This window comes from Rhinolophus ferrumequinum, chromosome 10 (genome assembly GCF_004115265.2).
Source record: "Rhinolophus ferrumequinum isolate MPI-CBG mRhiFer1 chromosome 10, mRhiFer1_v1.p, whole genome shotgun sequence".
Lineage (NCBI taxonomy): Eukaryota > Metazoa > Chordata > Mammalia > Chiroptera > Rhinolophidae > Rhinolophus > Rhinolophus ferrumequinum.
Genome location: NC_046293.1, coordinates 69,862,873 through 69,884,675, shown reverse-complemented (window position 1 = coordinate 69,884,675; position 21,803 = coordinate 69,862,873). Strand labels below are relative to the sequence as shown.

General features: G+C 33.5%; 1 protein-coding gene across 1 annotated transcript; it reads right to left on the bottom strand.

The window, feature by feature from the left end:
- Positions 1-1,364: 1,364 nt before the first annotated feature.
- On the bottom strand, positions 1,365-20,976 carry LOC117028026 (GLIPR1-like protein 1). Its single transcript, XM_033116150.1, has 5 exons — positions 20,803-20,976; positions 11,319-11,564; positions 9,249-9,349; positions 6,923-7,011; positions 1,365-1,456 (listed from the first exon to the last, which is right to left on the bottom strand). The coding sequence occupies exons 1-5, from the start codon at positions 20,974-20,976 to the stop codon at positions 1,365-1,367; spliced, it is 702 nt and encodes a 233-aa protein (XP_032972041.1).
- Positions 20,977-21,803: the final 827 nt, after the last annotated feature.

Genomic DNA, 21,803 nt, shown 5'->3' with positions numbered 1-21,803 from the left:
TAGATATTGTTGTAACAGTGTGATTAACATTTATAATCAGTTGACTTTAAGTAAAGCAAGTTATCCTGTATAATGTGGGTGGGGCACATCCAATCAGCTGAAGGCTTTAAGAGCAAAGACAGATTTCCTGACGAAGGAATATTGCTGTTAGACTGCAACAAAGAGATTCTGCCTTATTTTCCAGGCTTCAGAGTCAAGACTGCAATAGCAGCAGCTCTTAATGGAATCTCCATCCTGCCAGCTTGCCCTGTAGATTTTGGACTTGCTGGCCACAACACCCTTTAAATCAATTCCTAAAAATCTCTCCCTTTTCTCTCTCTTTTTCTCTTTTTGTCTCTCTCTCTCAATCTCCCCCCTGTTGATTCTGTTTCTCTGGAGAAATCGAATACAAGCAAGTTTGAAATACAAAAATCGCTTAGCTTTTATTGAACACTAGCATCAATCACCCAGCAATGTGGAAATTCCTACGTATTTGGCATTATATACAAAATAACTCTCAGTGATGTTAAAATACATTAAAAATGTTTTTTGGTGTTTATAGCTTAGGGAAATTGGTGGTTGCTTTATTCAAGATGAAAAAGATCTGATAATTTAGTCACGAGAGTCAACAATTCAACATAATGAATTTTAAAATGGAATTAATTGAATAATCTGCTGTGTGTGTGTGGTTTTTTTCTTTGTCTTCAGACAAGACAAATGCCAGAATTGAGCAATTCTTTTGTTTGTAGAGATGTTAACTATACTACAGATAATTTTTTATAGGGGCTTAAAAGATATGCTATCTGAATTCTGTTTTTTTAATACAGGGAATATTTTAAAATAAAATCTCTTAAAAGAATGTGATTTTAATTTTAATTTTTAAAACATACCTTTACCTTTCAAAGTTTTAAAATTTAATTGATTTCCCTTTTTGAATTTAATCTGTTCTCATCCATTTCCCCAAATATTATCTACATAATATAGCATGATGTGCTATCTAAAACTTACTTTAATAACATTTTGTTTTTGGGTACTGTTGGTGATATTCTTAAAGGAAATTACTGGTATATAAGGAAAGTACCTAATATCTGGAATATTTGATTCCTTAGATCTACTGTAATAAAAAATGCAACCTAGAATATTAGAGAATGGGACTCTTTTGATACACGTAAAATTGTAATTTAATAAAATAACCTTAAGATTTCTGTTTTTGCTGCTACCCTTCTTCTATACTGCAATACGTTTTTTGAATTAAAAACAGACATTAAATTTAGACAACAGACAAGAAAGAAGAAATTTTAATTATGAAAATGATGGGAGTTAGATTTAGCCATATAGTTCCTTTCTTGTTATGCTTGAGAATTTCTGTTGTACATAAATGACACTTAAAATATTCTCAGCAGAACATAAATTAGGCACAGTAGATGACATGCTTTCTGTGGAGGTGCCTTCCCCAATGGATTCCAATATGGATATTCTGTCAATAAAACATAATGATTAAGAGTTCAGTTTAGTTTCAAAGAGGGGAAATAATTGAATCAAAGCTGAAATATTTTGATACTTACGTTCAGGTTTATCAAGTTCTCTATTTTCTAAAATAGAAAAAACATATTATAAAATTAAAAGCATTCACTTGCTTTTATGACTTTTAGAATAAGATAATCAACTTAGAAAACTTAGTTTGGCTGTAAGAAAATGAAAGCTTCCTCCGCAGCTCCCACAGTCCTTAAAAATCTATATGGTGCCCCTTGTCAAAATGTCATGTACACAAATATTTCTAGAATATCTATCATATTGAAAGCACAGAAAACAAACATAGACAAAACTATATCCAGCAGTTAACTTTATTTTTGGCACTCTGCCAAAGATTTCCTTCTTGCTGAGTTTTGGGTACCTAGAGTCTTCCAAATTTTGCTGTATGTGTTTCCCCAGAGTACTTTTTTCCTGCATTCTAACAGGATTCTTGTTAGGAATTAGTGTCATTAAAAAAATTCATTTATTTATTTTTTGAATGTCTAGGTAGTGTGCAAGATTTCAGCCTTTGGATATAAATGGTTGTCAGGAAAAAAGAAAGTTCCTTACAGAAAACTAGGGGAGAAAATCTCTCCTCAATTTTAAAATGGAATAAATAAATAAAAATGAATGAAAAGTATCATTTCAGAGCATTATTAGTGTTATGAAAAAAATAAACTTAGTCAAAAGATAGAAAATAGTGAGGAACCTAACTATAATAATAACTGAAATTTATTAAGAGCTTACTTTATTTGGGGCTCAAATCGCTTTGTTTGATTTATCATACTTAATCCTCACAGTTACCTCCTGAGTTAAGCCATCTGACTCCAAGGCTTATATATTTAACCTTTATACTATATGTCCTGTCTCTCAAAAAGAAAATCAACAAAGCTAAAAGTTAGCTTTCTATAACCACCCATCAACAAAATTAAGAAAAGGCACAAATCAAGTTGTAGGAATTAAATAAATGGAACACAACAGATAAGGCAGAAATAATATAAAAGAATTTCATTAAAACTTGGACAAAAAGAATTTTCTAATTTCCAATCAAAACCTAAATATCACATAATATGGAAAATAATTAAATCAAAACACACACACATACATACACACACACACACCACACCCTGGAACAAAATTATTTTACAGAAAGCTTTTCCCCAACATTCAAAAAATAAGTAATTGGAATCCTACACAAACTGTAATCAAAATATTAAGAATAATGTTCCCAATTTTCAATCTTTAATGAGACTGCTACACAGTCTTGAAATCAAAATCATATGAGCAGAAATGAAGGAGCGTTACAAGCCACTGATAATTCTAAAATTAAGTGCAAAAATGACAAGTAAAATATTAACAAGAATCTAGCCATCTGTAAAAGAAATCTCATGAACAAGTTGGATTTATCATGGGAATGAAATAATAGTTTAAAATTGGATTACTAGGCCATCACTTAACTCCCAGTACCTATATAAAAGTATAAATCTCACCAGTTATGTTGTATACATTAAATTTATGTACAGCTTTTTGTATTCAAACATGCCTAAATAAAGTGGTTTAAAAATAAGAACAAGGGAAATAATAAATAAACAAAAGGAAAAGAGAAATAGGTATGATAAAAGATTTAAAAAATTAGAAAACTACCACATACCTATCTCTTTACAATAATTAGAAAATATTAGTGAAATGGACCAATTTTTTAAAAATTGTATTTATTCAAAGAGGCATTGAAAACACAAATTAAAAAAAAATAAAGTTAAAGTTACCAAGTATTGCTTCCAAAACTGTTTCCAAAAAGAAAAAAAAAAAGATATAAATGTTTTAATATAGTTTACAATATTAAGACATTAACGGGAAAAATAATTGGGATAATTTCAAGAGGTGCAGAAAAAAATCTGGTAAAATGAAACATTCATTCAAGGTAAAAGCTCAAAGCAAAATAAGGAAACTTCCATAACTTGGCAATGAGGACTAATTAAAAACAATCTAAAGCTAATATGTGTAATGATGAAACATATCCCTAACCTAACGACAGGAACAAGAGAATATGTGTCTCCAATTACAGCTCATGTTCAACGATGCACTACAGAAGTCACTGGTATTCATATAGGTAAAATAAATAACTGATATAAAGATTGGAAGACAGAACCAAACTTGCATTTTTTATGGATAACATGACTTTTACAGAAAATCCAAGAGAATCAACAAACTATTAGAAATAATAAGAGAATTACATAAGATTTTTGGATAATAGGTTAATATAAAATAATTTATATTTCTATAAATTAGCAAAAATCAATTAGGAAATATTTTAAAATACCACTTATTGCAGTAACAAATACATGTCACTAAGTAATCTAGTTTGATGGTGCAAGATATTTACTGAGAAAGTCAAAACTTAACTGAAAGATGTCGAAAAATAGACCCCAGAAAATGATCTTTATTAATATAAATAGCCAATGCTCTAAAGATATTAATTCTTCTTAAATTTATCTATAATTTCAATGTAATTCCAACCAAAATCTCAAGGTCTTTCTGTGGAATTGATAAGTTTATCGCAACATTAATTTGCAAGAGGAAAGGGCCAAGAACAGCCCCAAATTTCTGAATAGTTTGGAAAAGAACAAATTGGGAGAACACCTCCTACCAGGTGTCAAAGTTTATTGTAACATATGCTGCTTGTGTGGTGTTGTTTCGGTGACCATTGTCAGTACCTGCTGAAGTAATAGTTTGTGATAGACAAAAGCTATCATCAAGCGCAGCTAGAAAATCCAAATAAAATACGACAAAACAATGTTTCAGAACATCAGAGATTTGCTAAAGCAACAAAGACTGGAGCGTGAAGCTTTCAGAGTGGAGATCCGTAGAGAGGTGGGCCATTGCTAAGCAAGTTGCTCTTTCTCTGGGGCCACTTTTTGATTCTGGGCCCACGTGTAGGACTGAAAATCTTGGCTTAGCTCTGGCAGAGGCCGATTTTTGGGAAACAGAGAAAGCAGCAGAGTTTTTGTTGACCTTGCAAGGCTAGAGAGAGAAAATTGGAGAACTGAGTACCTCAAGATTCAGGTGAGACGTAGAGGTGGAAGAAATGAACCTAGGAGATACCCATTTTGTACTCAAGCTATTAGTTTAATTTTGAACCTGTGAGGGGCAGGAGGCTGAAACTCTCTTGAAGTCAAAGCAGATTTTTCTTTTTTCCTTTCTTTCTTTTTGTTTTTTACTAATTTCAGTGTGCTCAAGTAATAAGGGATTGGAATTCAGAACCCACCAAGGGAAGGCAACAGTGAACCCACTAGGGTCTCAGTGGAAAACCCTCCAAGTCTGCACCCTTGAAAGAGGGGCAGCCAAGCTTTACATAAACTGTATCCCAGCCTTGACTAAGTTGTGTTTGGATAAGGTGAACGACCCTGTGTCCATCTGTTCAGCAGAGGAAAAGGGAGAATTCTCTACATTGTTGTTTTACACGTGTTGTTAGGTGTTTAATAAGAACTTCGTAGTCATACCAAGTGTTTCTGCAAACTACTGCCGTGAAACAAACTTCCAGAACTTAATGGCTTAAAACAACAATTGATTATTATTTCTCACAGTTATCTGGGTTGTCTGGCTCTGCTAGGCAATTCCTCTGTTATACGTAGGGTCATCAGGGTTCAATGTTATGGTTGCATTTCACTGGAGCTCAGTTGGGGTTGAAACAGAAAGATGACCTCTCCTCTTCCCTGGCCTTTCTCAGGGGGACCTCTGCTGCAGGAGAGCATGGATTTCTCCAAATGCGGTGGAGGTTCCAGGAGAGCAAATGCCAAAGCTGCCAGGTCTCTTAAAGGCTAGGCCTAGAACTGGCACAATGTCAAGTCCTTGTTCAAGGGGAGGAGAAATAAGCTCCAGTTCTTGATGGGAGGAGTGGCATATGCACGTAAGGAGGGGAGGAATTGTAAAGAGAATGTGCGACACCAAGAAACAGAGCATGTTATGAAAACGAAGAGAAATGAAACAATCTTAAAATTAGAAACGGACCCACAGGTGATTCAGATGCTGGGATTATTAGAAAGAGTTTGGAGTATTTGAAGGTGGTGATAATGGAGGTTAGTGTGTCAAAGGGAGGTTAATAAAAAGTATGGTAGGAGACAGAGGCAAGTGCCAGGTCATGCTTTGGCTTGTGGCCACATGTTGTAGTCAGATTTTTCTTTATTTGCAATATGAAGAAATGGAGTAATTTTAAGAAGTGATTTGATCTGATTTTCTTTGTGTAAAACATTTTGGAATAGAGTAGGAAGAGAAGTGGGTGACTGTGCTATTTCAGGAAAGAAATGACAATATGTTGGATATTGGGCAGGAAGGGGAACTGAAAAATGAAGAGTGTATTATTGTTATCTTTATCTCTCTTTGACTAGAAAACATTAGTTTTCAAGTGGGAGATAATGCCAATAAGTTTATCTTTTAAGTTGCCTTAAAGGAGTTTTGAAATTAGAGGGAATGTACTTCTAATTTACTCTTTAATTGAAGTATAAAATGAATATAGGAACACACATACCTCATAAATGGAAAGTTGGATGAATTTTTACAAAGTGGACACACCTAGGTAACCATCTGTTATCCTCTTCTAATTACTAACTTCTCTTTCCTCTCCAAAGGTAACTGCTATCCTGTCTCCAAATGTAAAATAGTTTTTTTCTGATTTAGAACTTTATAAGAAATAGAATCATTTAATATGTATTTTTTTTGTGTCTGTCTTATTTTGTGGCATCACATTATTTTTTGTTTTTTCTAAATCGTCTTCTCCTTTCACCCATTTCATTCTGTCCTCAATCAAGAATTTATATACTTATTGGTAAAAGGTATCTTCGTTCTGAGAACTAAAAGGCTGATGATGGAAGAGAAACATTAGATTTAAATCACAATTAAATACGAGTGGTAAGAAGCACACGAAAAGATGTTTAACACCATTAGTCATTAGAGAAGTGCAAATGAAAACCTCTTCATATCTACTGCGATAGCTATACTTTAAAAAATAAAAAAAATAGATCACAATTAATTTGGACATTGGTTAATGTATTACCTCTGAGTGAGTCACTATTTTAATAATAACTAATGAGAGGAGGCAAATGGAAGCAAATACAAATAAGAAACATTTTCACTAAGAGTTATTTGTATAGCAGCAATTATATAACGTGTAGCAGCATGCTGGTCCCAGTTATTCTTCACTCCTTTCTGTTCTTTAGCCTGAGGGGGAAAATCATCAGTGAAGAAGGGAAAGATCATCTGAGTTTAAATATGATAATTTATGACAAATGATTCATTTCATCATATAGTAACAATACAATCTCATTCATAAATTCTCTGTAAACTTGAGGAGAGCTAATTTTTAAAATGTAATGAATTTATGGAGACTGCTCTTCAAATGAAATACTACAAATATTTTTTTTTCCTCTTTGCTTACTGCAGAGCTTCTTTACGCAAGTTTCTTCTTCCTCGCACATAGAGCAGGGTACTCCTTTAGCGTAAGGGGGCACATTTGGAAAATTTCCTCTGTAAAAAAGAAAAACATTGATTAGCCAAGTGGCTATTAATTTCTCTAATTGCATTCATATATGCAAGTGGTTTTGGTTACTCACTAGATCATGAGTGTTGAAAAGGAAAAATAATGACTTTTCTCCAAATTTTATGCTCATTTCTTTTGTTAAAAAAATTTTTCAAAAACTATTAAAACTGTTCTTTACGCGGTATCCCGTTTATATTGACAGTCATATTCTGTGGAACACAAATTAGATGGATCCCAGTGTAATTAAGTTTGTGACAGTCACATATTTTTTGTTGTAGAACACTGGGATTATCTTGTTTTTGTAAATGGAATAAGCAAAATTTAAATTGCAAACGGACTTGTATATTTTATGTCTTTTAACGTTAATAAGGTGTATCTCTCTAATTATTTGTGTCTGTGTTAATTTTTCTCGTGAATGTTATATAATTTTCAGTGTTCAGGTCTGTCATGCCTTCTGACAGATTTATCCTTAAGTAATTTCTATTTTTTGATGCTGTTATAAATGGTAATGTCATTTTAATTTAACTTATGCTTATTCATTGCTAATATATGGATATGTAATTAAGTTTTGTATTTTGATCTTGTTTCCCGAAAAACTGCCAAATTTATTTATTAGTTCTAGAACAGTTTTCATAGATTCCATTGGATTTTCTATATGGACCTATAAACCAGCAGTCAGCAGAGTGTGGCCCACAGGCCACATGGTCCTGTGGTCTGTTTTAGTGCAGTCTGTGAGCTAAGAATTTTAAAAAATATTTTAAGGGGTTATTTGAAACAATACGAAAACACGAAGATGAATATATATATATATATATATATATATATATATATATATATATATATATATAACAGAATGTATGTGTTATGGAATCTTCATTCTTAGGTTGAGTAATATGGCGAATTACATTGGATTGATTTTAGGATGTTAAACCAACCCTACATTCCTGGAATAAACTTCATTTGGACAAGGTATATTGTGCTTTTACTGTATTGTTGCATTGCTAAATTTTGTTTAGAATTTTTGTACCGATGTAAGAGATTTTGCTCTGTAGTTATCTTTTCATTTTATTTCTCCTATATAATTTGTGTCTTTTGAGGAATTTTCCCCACTTTTTCCAAGTTGCCTCTTGATTAATTAATTAACCCCATTATCATTTTGTAATGGCCTTGTTTTTAAAATCCCTGTAACATTTTTTTGCTCTGAAGTCTATATTATCTGGTATTAATATAGATACTGCAGCTTTGTTTTGACTGTTAGCATTGTAAACCTTTTCCCATCCTTTTTCTTTTCATCTATTTGTGTCTTTATATTTAAAGTTTGCTTCTTGTAGGCAAGGTATAATTGGTTTTGGATTTCTTTTCCAGTCTCATAATTTCTGCCTTTTCCTTTGGGTGTTTGTACTGCTTAGATTGGATGGGATTATTGATATAGGTAGGGATGAGGCTATCATTTTCTTATTTATTTTATTTGTTTCATCTGTCCTTTGTTTCCCTTCTTGTTAAGTTATGCATTTATCATTCTTGTTTCTGCTTCTGAGAGGGCGTGGCCGAAAATATAGAAAGAAATATACACATTTGTACCTCTCCATAGTAATTTTAGCAAGGCTCAGCTTCTTTTTACCAACCCCCTACATTTATTTTTTGCCAGTTTTTTCATCTTTTCTATATTTTATTTAAAAGTTTTTGTTTGTTAAAGAGTGGATTATTAGTAGATTTTATTTTCTTTCTTGTATGATTCATTGCAATCAAAGTTCAAGTTTTGTTTTGGAGCCTTTCATTAGGCTTATATTGTAGTGCTGTTTAGATGTATAATTCTCAGCTAGGCAATGAAAAATTATGATAGTTTTTCTTAGAAGATGTGCTTTTTACCATCACTCCCAATTATTTACTCATTCCAGTTATGCTATATAATATACCCATCTATTTTGTTTCCCAGAATTTAGACATTAGTGTGGCAATGTATTTTATATTATCTTTTTTTACTTAACAAACAATCTCCATCATTTCACTCTCAAGTTTAATATTTCATGACAGATATAATTCTGTACACAAGGTTATATTTTCTTACCATTTTCTATTTTCATCTATTGCTTTTGTTCAGCATTATAGAGGTAGACTTCATTTACCAAAATATAGTTGTCTTTTTAATATAAGATTCTATTTTTGGAAACAATTCATAACATTTATTTCTATATAAAATATTTTTAATAGCAAAATAACTTACGCAGGTCCGTAGTTACATACAAATATTGCAGTTTCAGCTTCCCCAAGGTGAGAACACATTGTAATTGCACAACCAACTTTATATGAATTGGCCCAAACTACCTGTAAGGAAAGGAATTTTTAAATAAAATATGCCAAATAACTCTATGCAACAGTGCATTATGGGAATAGGTATAATCTTTGTCATGCTACAAAAAATGAATGTACCCAAATACGTATTGGTTACTTTTTTCTTAATTTCGAATATTTAGTTTAAATTTTTAAAGGCTGTTTTTTTGAAGACTACTAACTAAATCTTCATAAATCAAAAGAATGTAATATATAGCCAAAATATTAATTATTTCTAGATGATTTATGAAATAGATTTTTATTTTCCCAATGGGTATATCATACAAACAGTATTAAAATCAATGAAATGATTTCATTTCACAATAAATGAAAACAATAATTACCTTTCATTTTTTTCTCTGAAACATTCTACTTAGTTTATGATCACATTTAAAATTTTGCGGTCTTAACCATATTCTTACCTCTGTAAAATCATGAGACAGGTAGGGATAGAGATTAGGTACACATTGAGTTTATTGCAAAAAAAAAACACAAAAAACAAAAAAACAAAAAACAGCCTGCCATGAGGGTAGTGAACTTTATTTTTGTTTAGTTACAAAGAATAGCAGTCGTCCAAAAGAAAAAGATTCCTCTGGAAAAACAAGACAGTAGGAGAGAGATAAAAAGGTGAAAACATTAGCATTCCTTTGTGATAATGACAGAATGGAATTTTCCTCCATTTCACCAATGGACAATGGGAAAAATACTTATTTATTCCATTTGTAAAACAAAATAATCCAAGAAAAATTAATGTAGATTTGACAGCACAAATGAATTTTTTGAAGTTATTTATTTCACAATTCAATTAAGGCAATGTATTGACATATTTTATAAAATGATGTATTTGTCACTGTTTCCTAGGGCCTGGGTGTAGCCATAATCAGCATTTTTGCAAAATATATTTTAATGGCTCTTTGAGAGGCAGCAGAGTGCAGTAAAAACCCAGTGAACTGAGAAAAGATGAGTTTTGCTTTTAATCATGTGTGTAGTTTTGGAGAGTCAGATTGATTCTGAGCTAGTTTCCCACTTAATTAAATGAGATGAAGCAAGATCCTTAAAATACCCACTCCTTTAGAATATTTTAGGAATTAATAAACTCTAATGAAGAGGAAAAATCAGTTTGTCCTAACTACACTAGAACTAACATAGATGCTAGTATTATCAGGGAAAACATTAATTAATATCACTGTATCCCATATGGTTAAAAAGCTAGATGAAAGATTAAACATTCTAGATATAGTTACTGATGATATAAAAAAGGCAAAAATAAAACTTTTAGAGATGTAAACTTTCACATCTAAGATGAAAAATAAACTAAAAGTAAATGTTATTAATAGTAGATTAAACATTACAGAAGAAAAGATGAATGAACTTAAATATACATCAGTCAGACTATATAAAGTTAATCACAGAGTGAAAAAAATTCAAGAAAAAAGAGAAGAAAGCATTAATAAACTGTGGGAGCTCAAATGGCCTAAAGAATAACTGGACTCTGAGAAGACAGAAGTGAGAGAGAGTGACAGAAATATCTCAAGAAACATTCGTCAGCATTTTTCCAAATTTGATTTAAATTATAGACCTACAGTTACAAGAAACCCAGTAAACTATAGCACAAAAACATGAAGAAAACTTTAGTGCATTTTGAAATTGCTCCAGACCCATATTAGAGAAAACATTTTAGTCAATCATCGAAAAAAGACACATTACATACACAGGAAAAAAAAAAAAGGATTATAGTAGACTTGTAGTTGGAAATAAGGCAGGTAAGATGACAGTGGAATAATTTTAAAAGTTCAGAAAAAAACAAAACTCCATAGAATTCTATATCCAATAAAAATATCTTTCAAATGACAGTGAGTTTCCTGGATACTCAAAAGAAGCTTAAAAGAAAATGCTAAAAACCTTGTCTTGTGATTAAAATGTGTATAAATAAGAGCTAATCAATAAAATGTTAAATATTTACCTGTGTATAATGGCCACAAACTGCGGTACATGATAAACTACTATAATCATAATATTCAGTTTCATTATACCAAGCAACAACAGCAAATTTCGGTGTAAATATGCTTAATCCTCCTAACCAGATATTTTCTCCAACATATTCAAAAATCGGATGGCATTCATATGATTTTCCTAAACAGGTGTTGTGTGCAAATTTGCACTTGTTTGCCCATGCTTTAGCAGCCTTTGCTAAACCTTCATCCCAGGTCTGAAAGATAAAAATAATTCAGTTAATTGTCCATATTTGTTTGGATTGAAGTTATTCTAATGACGATGATCAAATTTTATTTAAATTTATTATTAATATAATTTCTATTTCATGTTTACTGTTAGTCCTTTTTTTTTTTTTTCTAGTTCTGCTTCAGAAACGTTCTATGACCCACTCTCTCACAATTCATCTTTGTATTTCCAGTACCTAGCAGACGGCCTCAACATATAATTAAATATGATCGAAGTAAGTCAGACTTCAGTCTAGTAATTCAGATGGTCATGCAAATATATCATAAGTAAAGGAGGAGTACCCATTTATAATTTAAAAGGGAAAAAAGCCTCTTAGAACACTAGGCATAGCATATCCTTAATTTGATCAAAAGTATCTGCAAAAACAAAAAAACATCAATATAAAATGGTGAAATATAGAAAACTTTCACACAAAATTGGGAATGAAACAAGATGTCTCATTAATTTCTGATTTAATGTACTGGAGGTTACGTAGTATAATAAAATATGTACACTATAAATATATAAGACAAAAGATATATAAACTACATAATGATTGGATTTATCATTATTTACAGATGACATGACTGGGTACACAGAAATTTCATATGAATGTACAAACAAAACTATAAGAAATAAGTGAAATTATCAAAGTTGCTAGATACCAGAAAAATATACAAAATTGTATTTTCTTATATACTCCAGAAACAAATAGCATGGAAAATATCAAATATGTTTAAATAAATTCAATAAATTACTGATATAAAAAGATCTCTACATTGAAAGGTAAAAAAACATCATTAAGAGAAATTTTAAGACTTAAATAAATGGAAGAGTATGTAATGTTCATGGACTGGAAGATTCAATATTGTAAAAAATGTTGATCTTGATATTTAATTCACTTTTAATGAAAATTCAAGTAGATTTTTCTTAGTGGAAATTTATTATAAAATTCATATGGCAATTCAGAGAACCAACAGCAACTAAGGCAATTTTTAAAAAGTAAAACAAAGCTATGGGACTTGCTCTACCAGATATCAAGACATCATAAAGCTACATTAAAGACTTTATGGTATTAGCACAAGGAGAAACAAATAGCCTAGGGGGAACAGAACAGAGTCCAAGAAACAATTTTTGAGAAAAGTGACAATGTCTTAATGTAGCTGTTATTGGAAAGATGGTTTTTAAAAGCATTTTTATTTTAAACTAATTGTAGGTTCACAAGAATTTACAAAAGTAGTTCACAGAGGTCCTGTATAAACTTCATAGTTTCACTACTAGTAATTATTTATGTAATTATAGTACAATATAAAAATCAAGATGTTGACATTAATACAATCAACAGACCTTAAGATTTCAATAGTTTGGCGTGCATTTATTGTGTTTGTGTAGTTGTATGCAATATTTTCGCATGGGTAAATTGAAATAACCAGCCCCACAATGAAGATACAGAACTCTCCCATCACCGCAGTGATCCCTCATGCTAACCCTTTAAGTTCATACTCACTCCACCACCCTGTGCCTAATCCATGACAGTCACTAATGTGTTCTCTATCTCTATAATTTTGTCATTTCAAGAATATTATATAAGTAGAATTTCAGAGTATGTAACTATTTTGAAGTTGGCTTTCTGTTAACTCAACATAATTCCCTCGAGATCCATCTACACTGTTTCATGCGTCATTAGTATGTTCCTTTTTATTGCTGAGAAGTATGCTATGGTATGTGTATACCATGGTTTGTTTAACCTTCAATTATTGATGGAAATTTGGATATTTACAAGTTTGGGCTATTACAAATAAAGCTGCAATGAATATGTATGATCAGGTTTTTGTGTATCAATATGTTTTTCTTCTTCTAAGATAAAAGGAAAAGGAAAAAGTGTCCAGGATCCATCCATGTTGTCACAAATGGCACTATTTCATCTTTTCTTATGGCAGAGTAGTATTCCGTTGTGTATATGTACCACGTCTTCTTTATCTAATCATCTATTGAAGGACACTTTGGTTGTTTCTATGTTTTGGCCACCATAAATAAAGCTGCTGTGAACGTCAGATCACATATGTCTACTCAGATAAATGTTTTCAGATTTTTGGGGGTATATACCCAGGAGAAGGATTGCTGGGTCATATGGGACTTATCAAATTAAAAAGCTGCTGCACAACAAAAGAAACCATCAAAAAAATAAAGAGGCAACCAACCAAATGCAAAACTATTTTCAAGAGTGGCTGTACTATTTTATGTTTCCACCAGCAAAGTATGATAGATATAGTTTCTCCACATTTTCTCCAGTATTTGAAATTGGCACTATTTTTTATTTTTAGCTTTTCTAATTGTTTGGTGGTGATATCACATTGTTGTTTTTTTTTTAATTTGCTTTTTTTTTGTTTTTGTTTTTGTTTTTTACAGTTGAGTTTTGAGTTCTTTATATATTCTATACAGTAGTTTTTTCTGAGATAGGTGGTTTTTATATATTTTGCCTAGTCTGTAGGTTGTCTTTTCATTTCTTAACAAGGTATTTTAAAGAACATAAATTTTTAATTTTGATGAGGGTCAAGTTATTGACTTTTTCTTTTGTTGCTGTGATTTTGGTGTCATGTTTAATCAAAGTGATCCACTGTATTAGGAAGCTTCATCGAGATGTAGGTCCTGAGAACTTTCCCCACTTTTTCTTTTAAAAGTTTTATATTTTTAGGTTTTTCCATTTCAATATGTGTTTCCTTTTGTGTTAATTTTTGTATAAGGTGTAAAATTTAGGTGAAGGTTCACTATCTTTTGTCAAACGTGTGTAGAGTTGTCCATAGTATATGTGTGCAGGGTCTATAATGCTATCCCAGATTCATTCCTGATATTGGTAATTTGTGCCATTGTTTATATATTGATCTTTTTAAAGAATAAGATTTTTATTCCATTGATTTTTTTTCTATTTGCAACTTCGTTGATTTCTTCTCTTCTTTATTATTTTTTTTCCATCTGCTTGTATTTTACTTTTTCTCTTCTTTAGGTAGAATTTAGATTCTCCACTTAAGAGCTTTCCTCTTTTTTAATATAACCACTTAGTGCTACACATTTTCCTCTCAGCACTTCCTTTACTGCACTGAATAGGTTTTAATATATTGCATTATATATATATATATATATATATATATATATATATATATATATATATATATACACACACACACACATATATATGAAATGCATAATATAATTATATATAATGTTATATATATTTAAATTTTCCTTGAGACTTCCTCTTTGACTCATGTATTATTTACAAGTGTGTTTAATTTCCAAGTACTTAAAAAGTTTCTTGTTAGTTTTTGCTGTAGATAACTGTTTTGATATCATTGTGTTCTGAGAACATTATCTATATAGTTTCAATTCTCTTTAGTTGGTGAGTTTTTATTTTATAGTTCAGGATATGGTCAGTCTTGGTTAATATTCCATAGGCACTTGATAAGAATGTGCCTATTCTCTAGTTGTTGAGTGGAGTGTTCTATAAGTGTTAATGAGATCTTAGTTGTTTAATATTAAGTTGTTCTTATTCTTGCTGATTTTCTGTCTGATTGCTGAGAGAAGAGTATTGAAATCTCCAAATGTAGTTGAGAACTTTTCTATTTCTTTTTATACTTATATTGGCTTTCGTTCCTGTAATTTAAACATGTGTTGTTTGGGGAATCTAAAATTTTATTACAATTTCTTTGTGATGGATTGATCAGTTTATCATTATGTAATGCCATTCTCTAGTATTGTTTTTGCTCTGAAATCTGTTTCACGTGATATTAATAAATCTACTTCTGCTTTCTTTTGATTAATGTTTGCGTGATATGCGCATCCTTTTATTTTCAAACTACCTCGTATTTTATTTGAAGTGAATTTCTTGGTTATAGCTTATTGATTTGTTTGGGGTTTTTATTTGTTTGAATCGATGCTGCCAATCTCTGTTTTTAAATTGATGTATTTATACTATTTCGATTTTATTAGTTTTTATTTAACCCCTCTAGTTTTCATTCCTGTTTCACTGTCCTGCCTTCCTGTGAGTTACTTGACCATTATTTAGAATTCCACTTTGATTTGTCCATAGAGTATTTAAGTATATATTTTTATATAGATGTTTTAGTGGTTGTTTTGGTATTACTTAATATATGTAACTAATCACAATCTAATGGTGTGAGCATTTTACAGTTTGTCTGAAATGTAGAAATATTACAGTAGTCTCCTTTATCTGTGGTTTTACTTTCCATTGTTTCAGTTACTTGTCGTGAAACAATATTAAATGGAAAATTCCAGAAATAAATAATTTGTGTTTTAAATTGCATGGCATTCTGAGCACTATGATGAAATCTTGTGTCGTTCTCCTCTGTCCCATCAAGACGTGAATCATCCTGTAGTCTAGCGTATCAATATTATGTACACTACCTGCCTATTAGTCATTTAGTACCCATCGTGGTTGACTGTGATGGTATCACAGTGCTTGTGTTCAAGTAACCCTTATTTTACTTTACAATGGCACCAAAGTACAACAGTAGTGATGCTTGGAATTTGGGTATGCCAAAGACAAGCCATAAAATGCTTCTGTTAGGTGAAAATATGAAAGTTCTTAATAAGGAAATAAAAAAAAATTGTATGTTGAGGTTGGTAAGATCTGTGGTAAGAACGAATCTATCTTTGAAATTGTGAAGAAATTTGTGATAGTTTTGTTGCCACACCTCAAACTGAAAAAGTTGTGGTCATAGTGTGTGATAAGTGCTTAGTGAAGATGGAAAAGGCATTAAATTTGTAGGTGAAAGACATGAACAGAAAACTTGTGTGTGTGTATGTATGTATATATTTATATATGTATAGAGTTCAGTACTATCTGCAGTTTCAAGATTCCACTGAAGGTCTTGGAATATGTCCCCCATGGATAAGGGGGGACCTACTGTACTTCCATGTAGGTCCCTTTACTACTCTCTCCACCAATAATGTAATTATCTTAAAGACATTGATAACATAACATACATACATTAATTATTGTATTTACATACAATATGTATTTACATACATTAAGACATTGATAACATAATATATCAATATTATAATTTTTGCTTCAACAGTCAAACATAATTTAGAAAACACAAGAGAGGAATAGTTTATTATATTTACTCATACTTTTACTCTTTGCCTTTTTTTTCCTTCTTTCCTGATATTGCAGTAGTTCTTGTGTTATCGTCTTACTGTTTGAAGATCTTTCCTTAGGTATCCTTTTTGGGTAGGTCTGCTGATGACAAATTGTCTTAATTCCTGAAGCTGAGTATGTCTTAATTTTACCTTCATTCCTGAAGAATATTTTCTCTGGGTAGAATTCTTGGATGAATCTTTTTTGTTTTTTGAAACTGATATTGAGATGGAAAATGTTGTGCCACTTCCTTCCGGCACCCATGAATTTGGTTGAGAAATTTGATGACATTGAAATTATTATTGTCCAATAGATAATGTGTTGTTTCTCCCCAGCTGTTTTTAAGATTTGTTTCTCTGTCTTAAGGTTTTTGGAGTATGATTATGATGTATCTTGGCATGAATTTCTTTGGGCTCATCATCACTCAGAGATGTTGTTCATGTCTTAACCCACATTTTGAAGGTCTCATCCATTATTTCTTAATATATTTTTCTACCCCTCCCCATCTTTCTCCCTTCCTTCTGGGGCTCCAATGACAAGAATTTTAGATATATTATTATTGTCTCCTCATCCCTGAATTTCTGTTCATTTTACCCCCCCCCCCCCATTTATTTTCTTTCTGTTGGTCAGATTTGGTCATTTCCATTGTTCTATTTTCAAGTTCACAGTTTTTTTTTCCATGTTCATTCTTTATCGTATTCATTCTGCTATTGAAACCATCCCATGAGTTTTAAATTTTTACTATGTTTTTCATTTGTAAAATTTCCATTTGAATCTTTTTTATAGCTTCCATTTCCTTCCTCAAACTTATTTTTTGGTTTGTTTTAAGCATTTTTGTAATGACTCTTTGAAGCATTTTTGTGATGCCCACTTTTAAATCCTTGTCAGGTACTTCAAACATCAGTGTCATCTGGGTTTTAGCATCTATCGTCTTTTCTCATTCATGTTGATATTTCCTTCTTCTTGGTAAGATGGGTGATTTTTTATTGTATCCTTGACATTTTGAGGTTTATGTTATGAGACTCTAGACCTTATTTAATCCTCCTGCTTTCATAGGTCTTCCCTGACACTCATCCAACTGGGGGAAAGCCCTGTATTACTGGTTGGTGGGTGAAAGTCCAGGCTCCCCATTCACTCTTATTTAGCCTCACTGTGAGCAGGACACTGCTTACCACTGGAAGGAGATGGACATCCAGGCTTCCATTTGATTCTGCTGACTTTATCCCACAGGGAGAGACAGTGCCTTGTTCTCACCAGGTGGGGATGAAAATCTAAGCTCCCTACTTGGCCTGTGCTGACACCACAGTGGAGGAAGAGGTACCCCGTTACTTTGAGATGGGGCTGGAAGTCGTTACATGGCCTTCACGGACACCCTGGGGAAGGGGCTGTTGTGAGGACCACCTTTATTGCTGCTGGATGGTAGTGAAAGTCCAGGCTCCACGCTCTGACTCAGCACTGGCAGGGCAGGCGGGGTACCTTGTTACTGCCTGGTGGGGCCTGGAAGCCTCTTCACTTAGCCTCCTCTGACAGAACACTGGTGGAGAGGAGATGAGAGTGGTCCTTCATTAGTGTCAGGCCAGGCTGGTAGTCGAGGCTCTTCCCTTGGCCTTTGCTGAAAATGTTGGGAGGGTTGTTGTTTTCTCCTGCGGTGTTTGTCCAGACTAGGACGGTGATTGTAAAAAACGGTGTCTGCCTTACTAGGTTGCCACTTTCCTGGTTCTCTGGCAAGAGGAAGCAGGCTTTTATTCTCTGCATCCGTTAACATTTCTGGATTCAAACCTGTTTAGTACCTAGTCCAGGATGTACAAGAGTCAAACAGGAAATCCAGGGAACTCACCTTGTATCATTCCTTGAACCTTGTAGACGCTAGTTGATCTGTCTGCTTTCTTCTCTCCCACTTTAAGAATCTTTTTATATTAGCTTTTTAAAAATATACTATACAAGATTTTTCGCTGCTGTACTTAACAGGAGAGATAGGGCAAATGGATTTGCTCCATCTTCTTGGGCATATGTTTCTTTAAGAGTTTGGTCATTGCATTTCCCATTCCTATTTCCAGAACTCCAAAGAACATATTCCCAACAGGTAGATAGACTCCCTATAATTCCTTGCCTCTAGAATTTGGCATAGTAGAAAGCTTAAGAAGCTAACCATAAGAGCTACTACCAGAATCAGAACCTTCAACATACAGCAAGATATCACAGGGCATGGGAGGACAGTGTTCTAGGAAGTTAGGATTTCTAACATGGTTTTCCCAGCCTCCAAGATTTCTGTGCCATAGGATCACTGTGGGAGCAGTAGCTTGTCCAGACCTGGACGGGCAGCCTCTTTGGCATCCCGATCATGACTAGTTTGGAAAGATAATGATGATTATTGACTTGATTCCTAAAGATGCTTCCCCTGTATTTTTGAACAAAAACCCCAGGCTTGTGTGTGTGTGTGTGTGTGTGTGTGTGTGTGTGTGTGTTTAATAATGGGGAAAGGAGTGTACCCCAACTGTTAAAGATTACATTTTTATCCCCTGTCACTGTGAGAACTAAATATTACTCTGAAATTCGTTTCATGAAAATAAATACATGAAATTTCAAGGTTCATTTCATACCATAGCCCAGCCTGAACTCTTATAAAACTTATTGCTGGAAAATGGGTTGCATCCATAATAATAACTAAAACTCATACCACCCTGAGACCTCAGTATGAAGGATTACATGCTCTGGGCACAGGCTTTATGGGCTATTGCATATTACACACATGCAGACACACACACACACACACACACACACACACACACAATTTATTATAAAACAAAAGATTCCCGTCATTCTAATCTTAGCATGGGTTCAGTGTAACCCACAATACTGAATGTCTGCATCTTTTGTCACATAGTTGTAAAACATGCGGCATCTGTAAATGGTAAATAGGTTTGTGAATATTGTTGCTGTTGACATTGGAGACAGACACTGGTTCAGACTCTAGGAAAGTTTTGAACTGTGGAAGCTCTGAGGTAAGAGAACAGATCAACTTGTCAAATCTTTCCTTTCAGCACGATAGCAATCTTCTTATATAATATAATACTGTTTATCAATACTACTCAGGATCTGCTTCCTCACTTCTTGTTGTTCCCATTTTGGGGATAAGGGTGACACTTTGCAACGATAAGAATTTCCATTACCATTAGGTAGGGATTAAAGTAGATCTATGGTATGCCCTAGTGAAGCATGGCATCTGTTCTTTACTTTGGCCACTGACGGGTATGAACACTACAATGCTGAACAATTTCAATTTTATGAAAACATGTAAGAAGACTTAATTAGATTTTCTAAAAATTAAAAAATATTTAAAATACAAAACATTGATATTCACCCATTATAAGTTTGCCTTTAATTTTAATTGGCAGCATTGATGATTTTCTAAAAGATTAAAATTTAGTTACTGATAATAGAATGAAAATGAGCAAAATTATTCTGATCAAATCCAAATCCTAACAGGTTAGATGAAATCCTTACGCCACATATTCTTTACTCCATCAAGATTTAATTACTGAGCAAACAATGAGACTGTATGTGGGCTTCTATGTTTGTTCTTCCTCTAAGCCACAAATGTTAGTGGCAAACTTGCCTGAACCACATGTTTAACAGCTGGCAAGCAGTAAGGAAACCTATGTCAGAGGCAGAATGATGGCAATCCATTTGGTTCAGGGGCAAAACATCTGAAAAAAATGTGATCTGTATCTTAGGAGGCAGACCATGATTGAACTTGAAGGTCAAAAACAGACATTGGAAAACTGAACATTAATAGTGTTTGTTGGTTGTTATGTTTTACACACACACACACACACACACACACACACACACACACACACATATTTAAGTCTAAGCAAGGAACAGCTTCAAGTTTTCCTTTCTCATTCTCTCCAGCACCACCCTGTAGTACACAGCCCAGCCCCTGTATGATTTTTAGCTTCTTGCAGAAAGTCTAGACTGAATTCACATTGTGCCCATGAAATTAATCGCCCAGATACCTTAGGGTAAACCTGAGAAATAAGATCCCAGCTGGGTTCTTTCTCACCATGTGTTTCATGTTGGCCGCGTGGGGGTGGACTTTGCCACGCATTTCGTTGTGAGCCTTGACACACTGGTCTATGAAACTCTGGTCTGTGATGGAAGGGAGTTTGGGAGATTTACTGGCTACCAGACAGAGACCTAAGGTCCATAAGCAACTTAGTTTCTTCCCGAGAGCCATGGCGGGACACAGAGGATGCCCTGACTGCGCAGACCGGTAACGGCTCAGCCAGCCTGCCTTCCCTGGCCCCTGGGGACCACGCTCTCCGCTGGCTCCATCCTCCCGCAGGAGCTCGAGCCTACCGCGGGATGCGCTGGCTGCAGGCTGGGCCGCAGAGGGCAGGGCCACAATGGGGGCTGGCCTGGCAGCAGGAGTAGCCTGCCAGGAAGCCTTGGGTTGCAGGAGAAAGCCCGGAGTTGCCCTCTGCTGCAGAGTCTTAACCACCGTTTTCTGCAACCCAATCTGGAATCACTGGGAGGGGGCCTGGATTGCAATCTAGATTGCAACACGCAGGCAGCCCAGCGTCATGTAAAAGGACAACAGGTATTAGATGCTGACAATAGACCAGGCCTGTGCAAAACCCTACGTAGTAGTGTCATAGACTCAGCTTCTTAATTGTATAGCTTTTTAATTGTTTTATATAAACTGCAGCATCATATTGTTTGTTTCCTCAGAGATTGGGGATAAAGAAAGAATATACCCTATGCCATAGTATGATGGTAAATTATTATTTATCAAAAATTTGCTTGTTTTCTTATCTGAAGAGACTGAAGGCCTAGAAAGATAAAAATAGGCACGTGGAAAATGCAGCCAAGTAGTTTCTCTCCACACAATCTTTTCTTGTTGATACTAAGGTCTGTTTGGAACAGACCTACCTTTTTGGTGACTAAGAAACTTCAGATAAAGCACTGCTTCAGTTGATATGCTGAAGACTAGGACAGAAGGCATGGGATTAGTTATTTTACTTACATTGCAATATATATCAACTTCATTTGGCTTAATGGTTT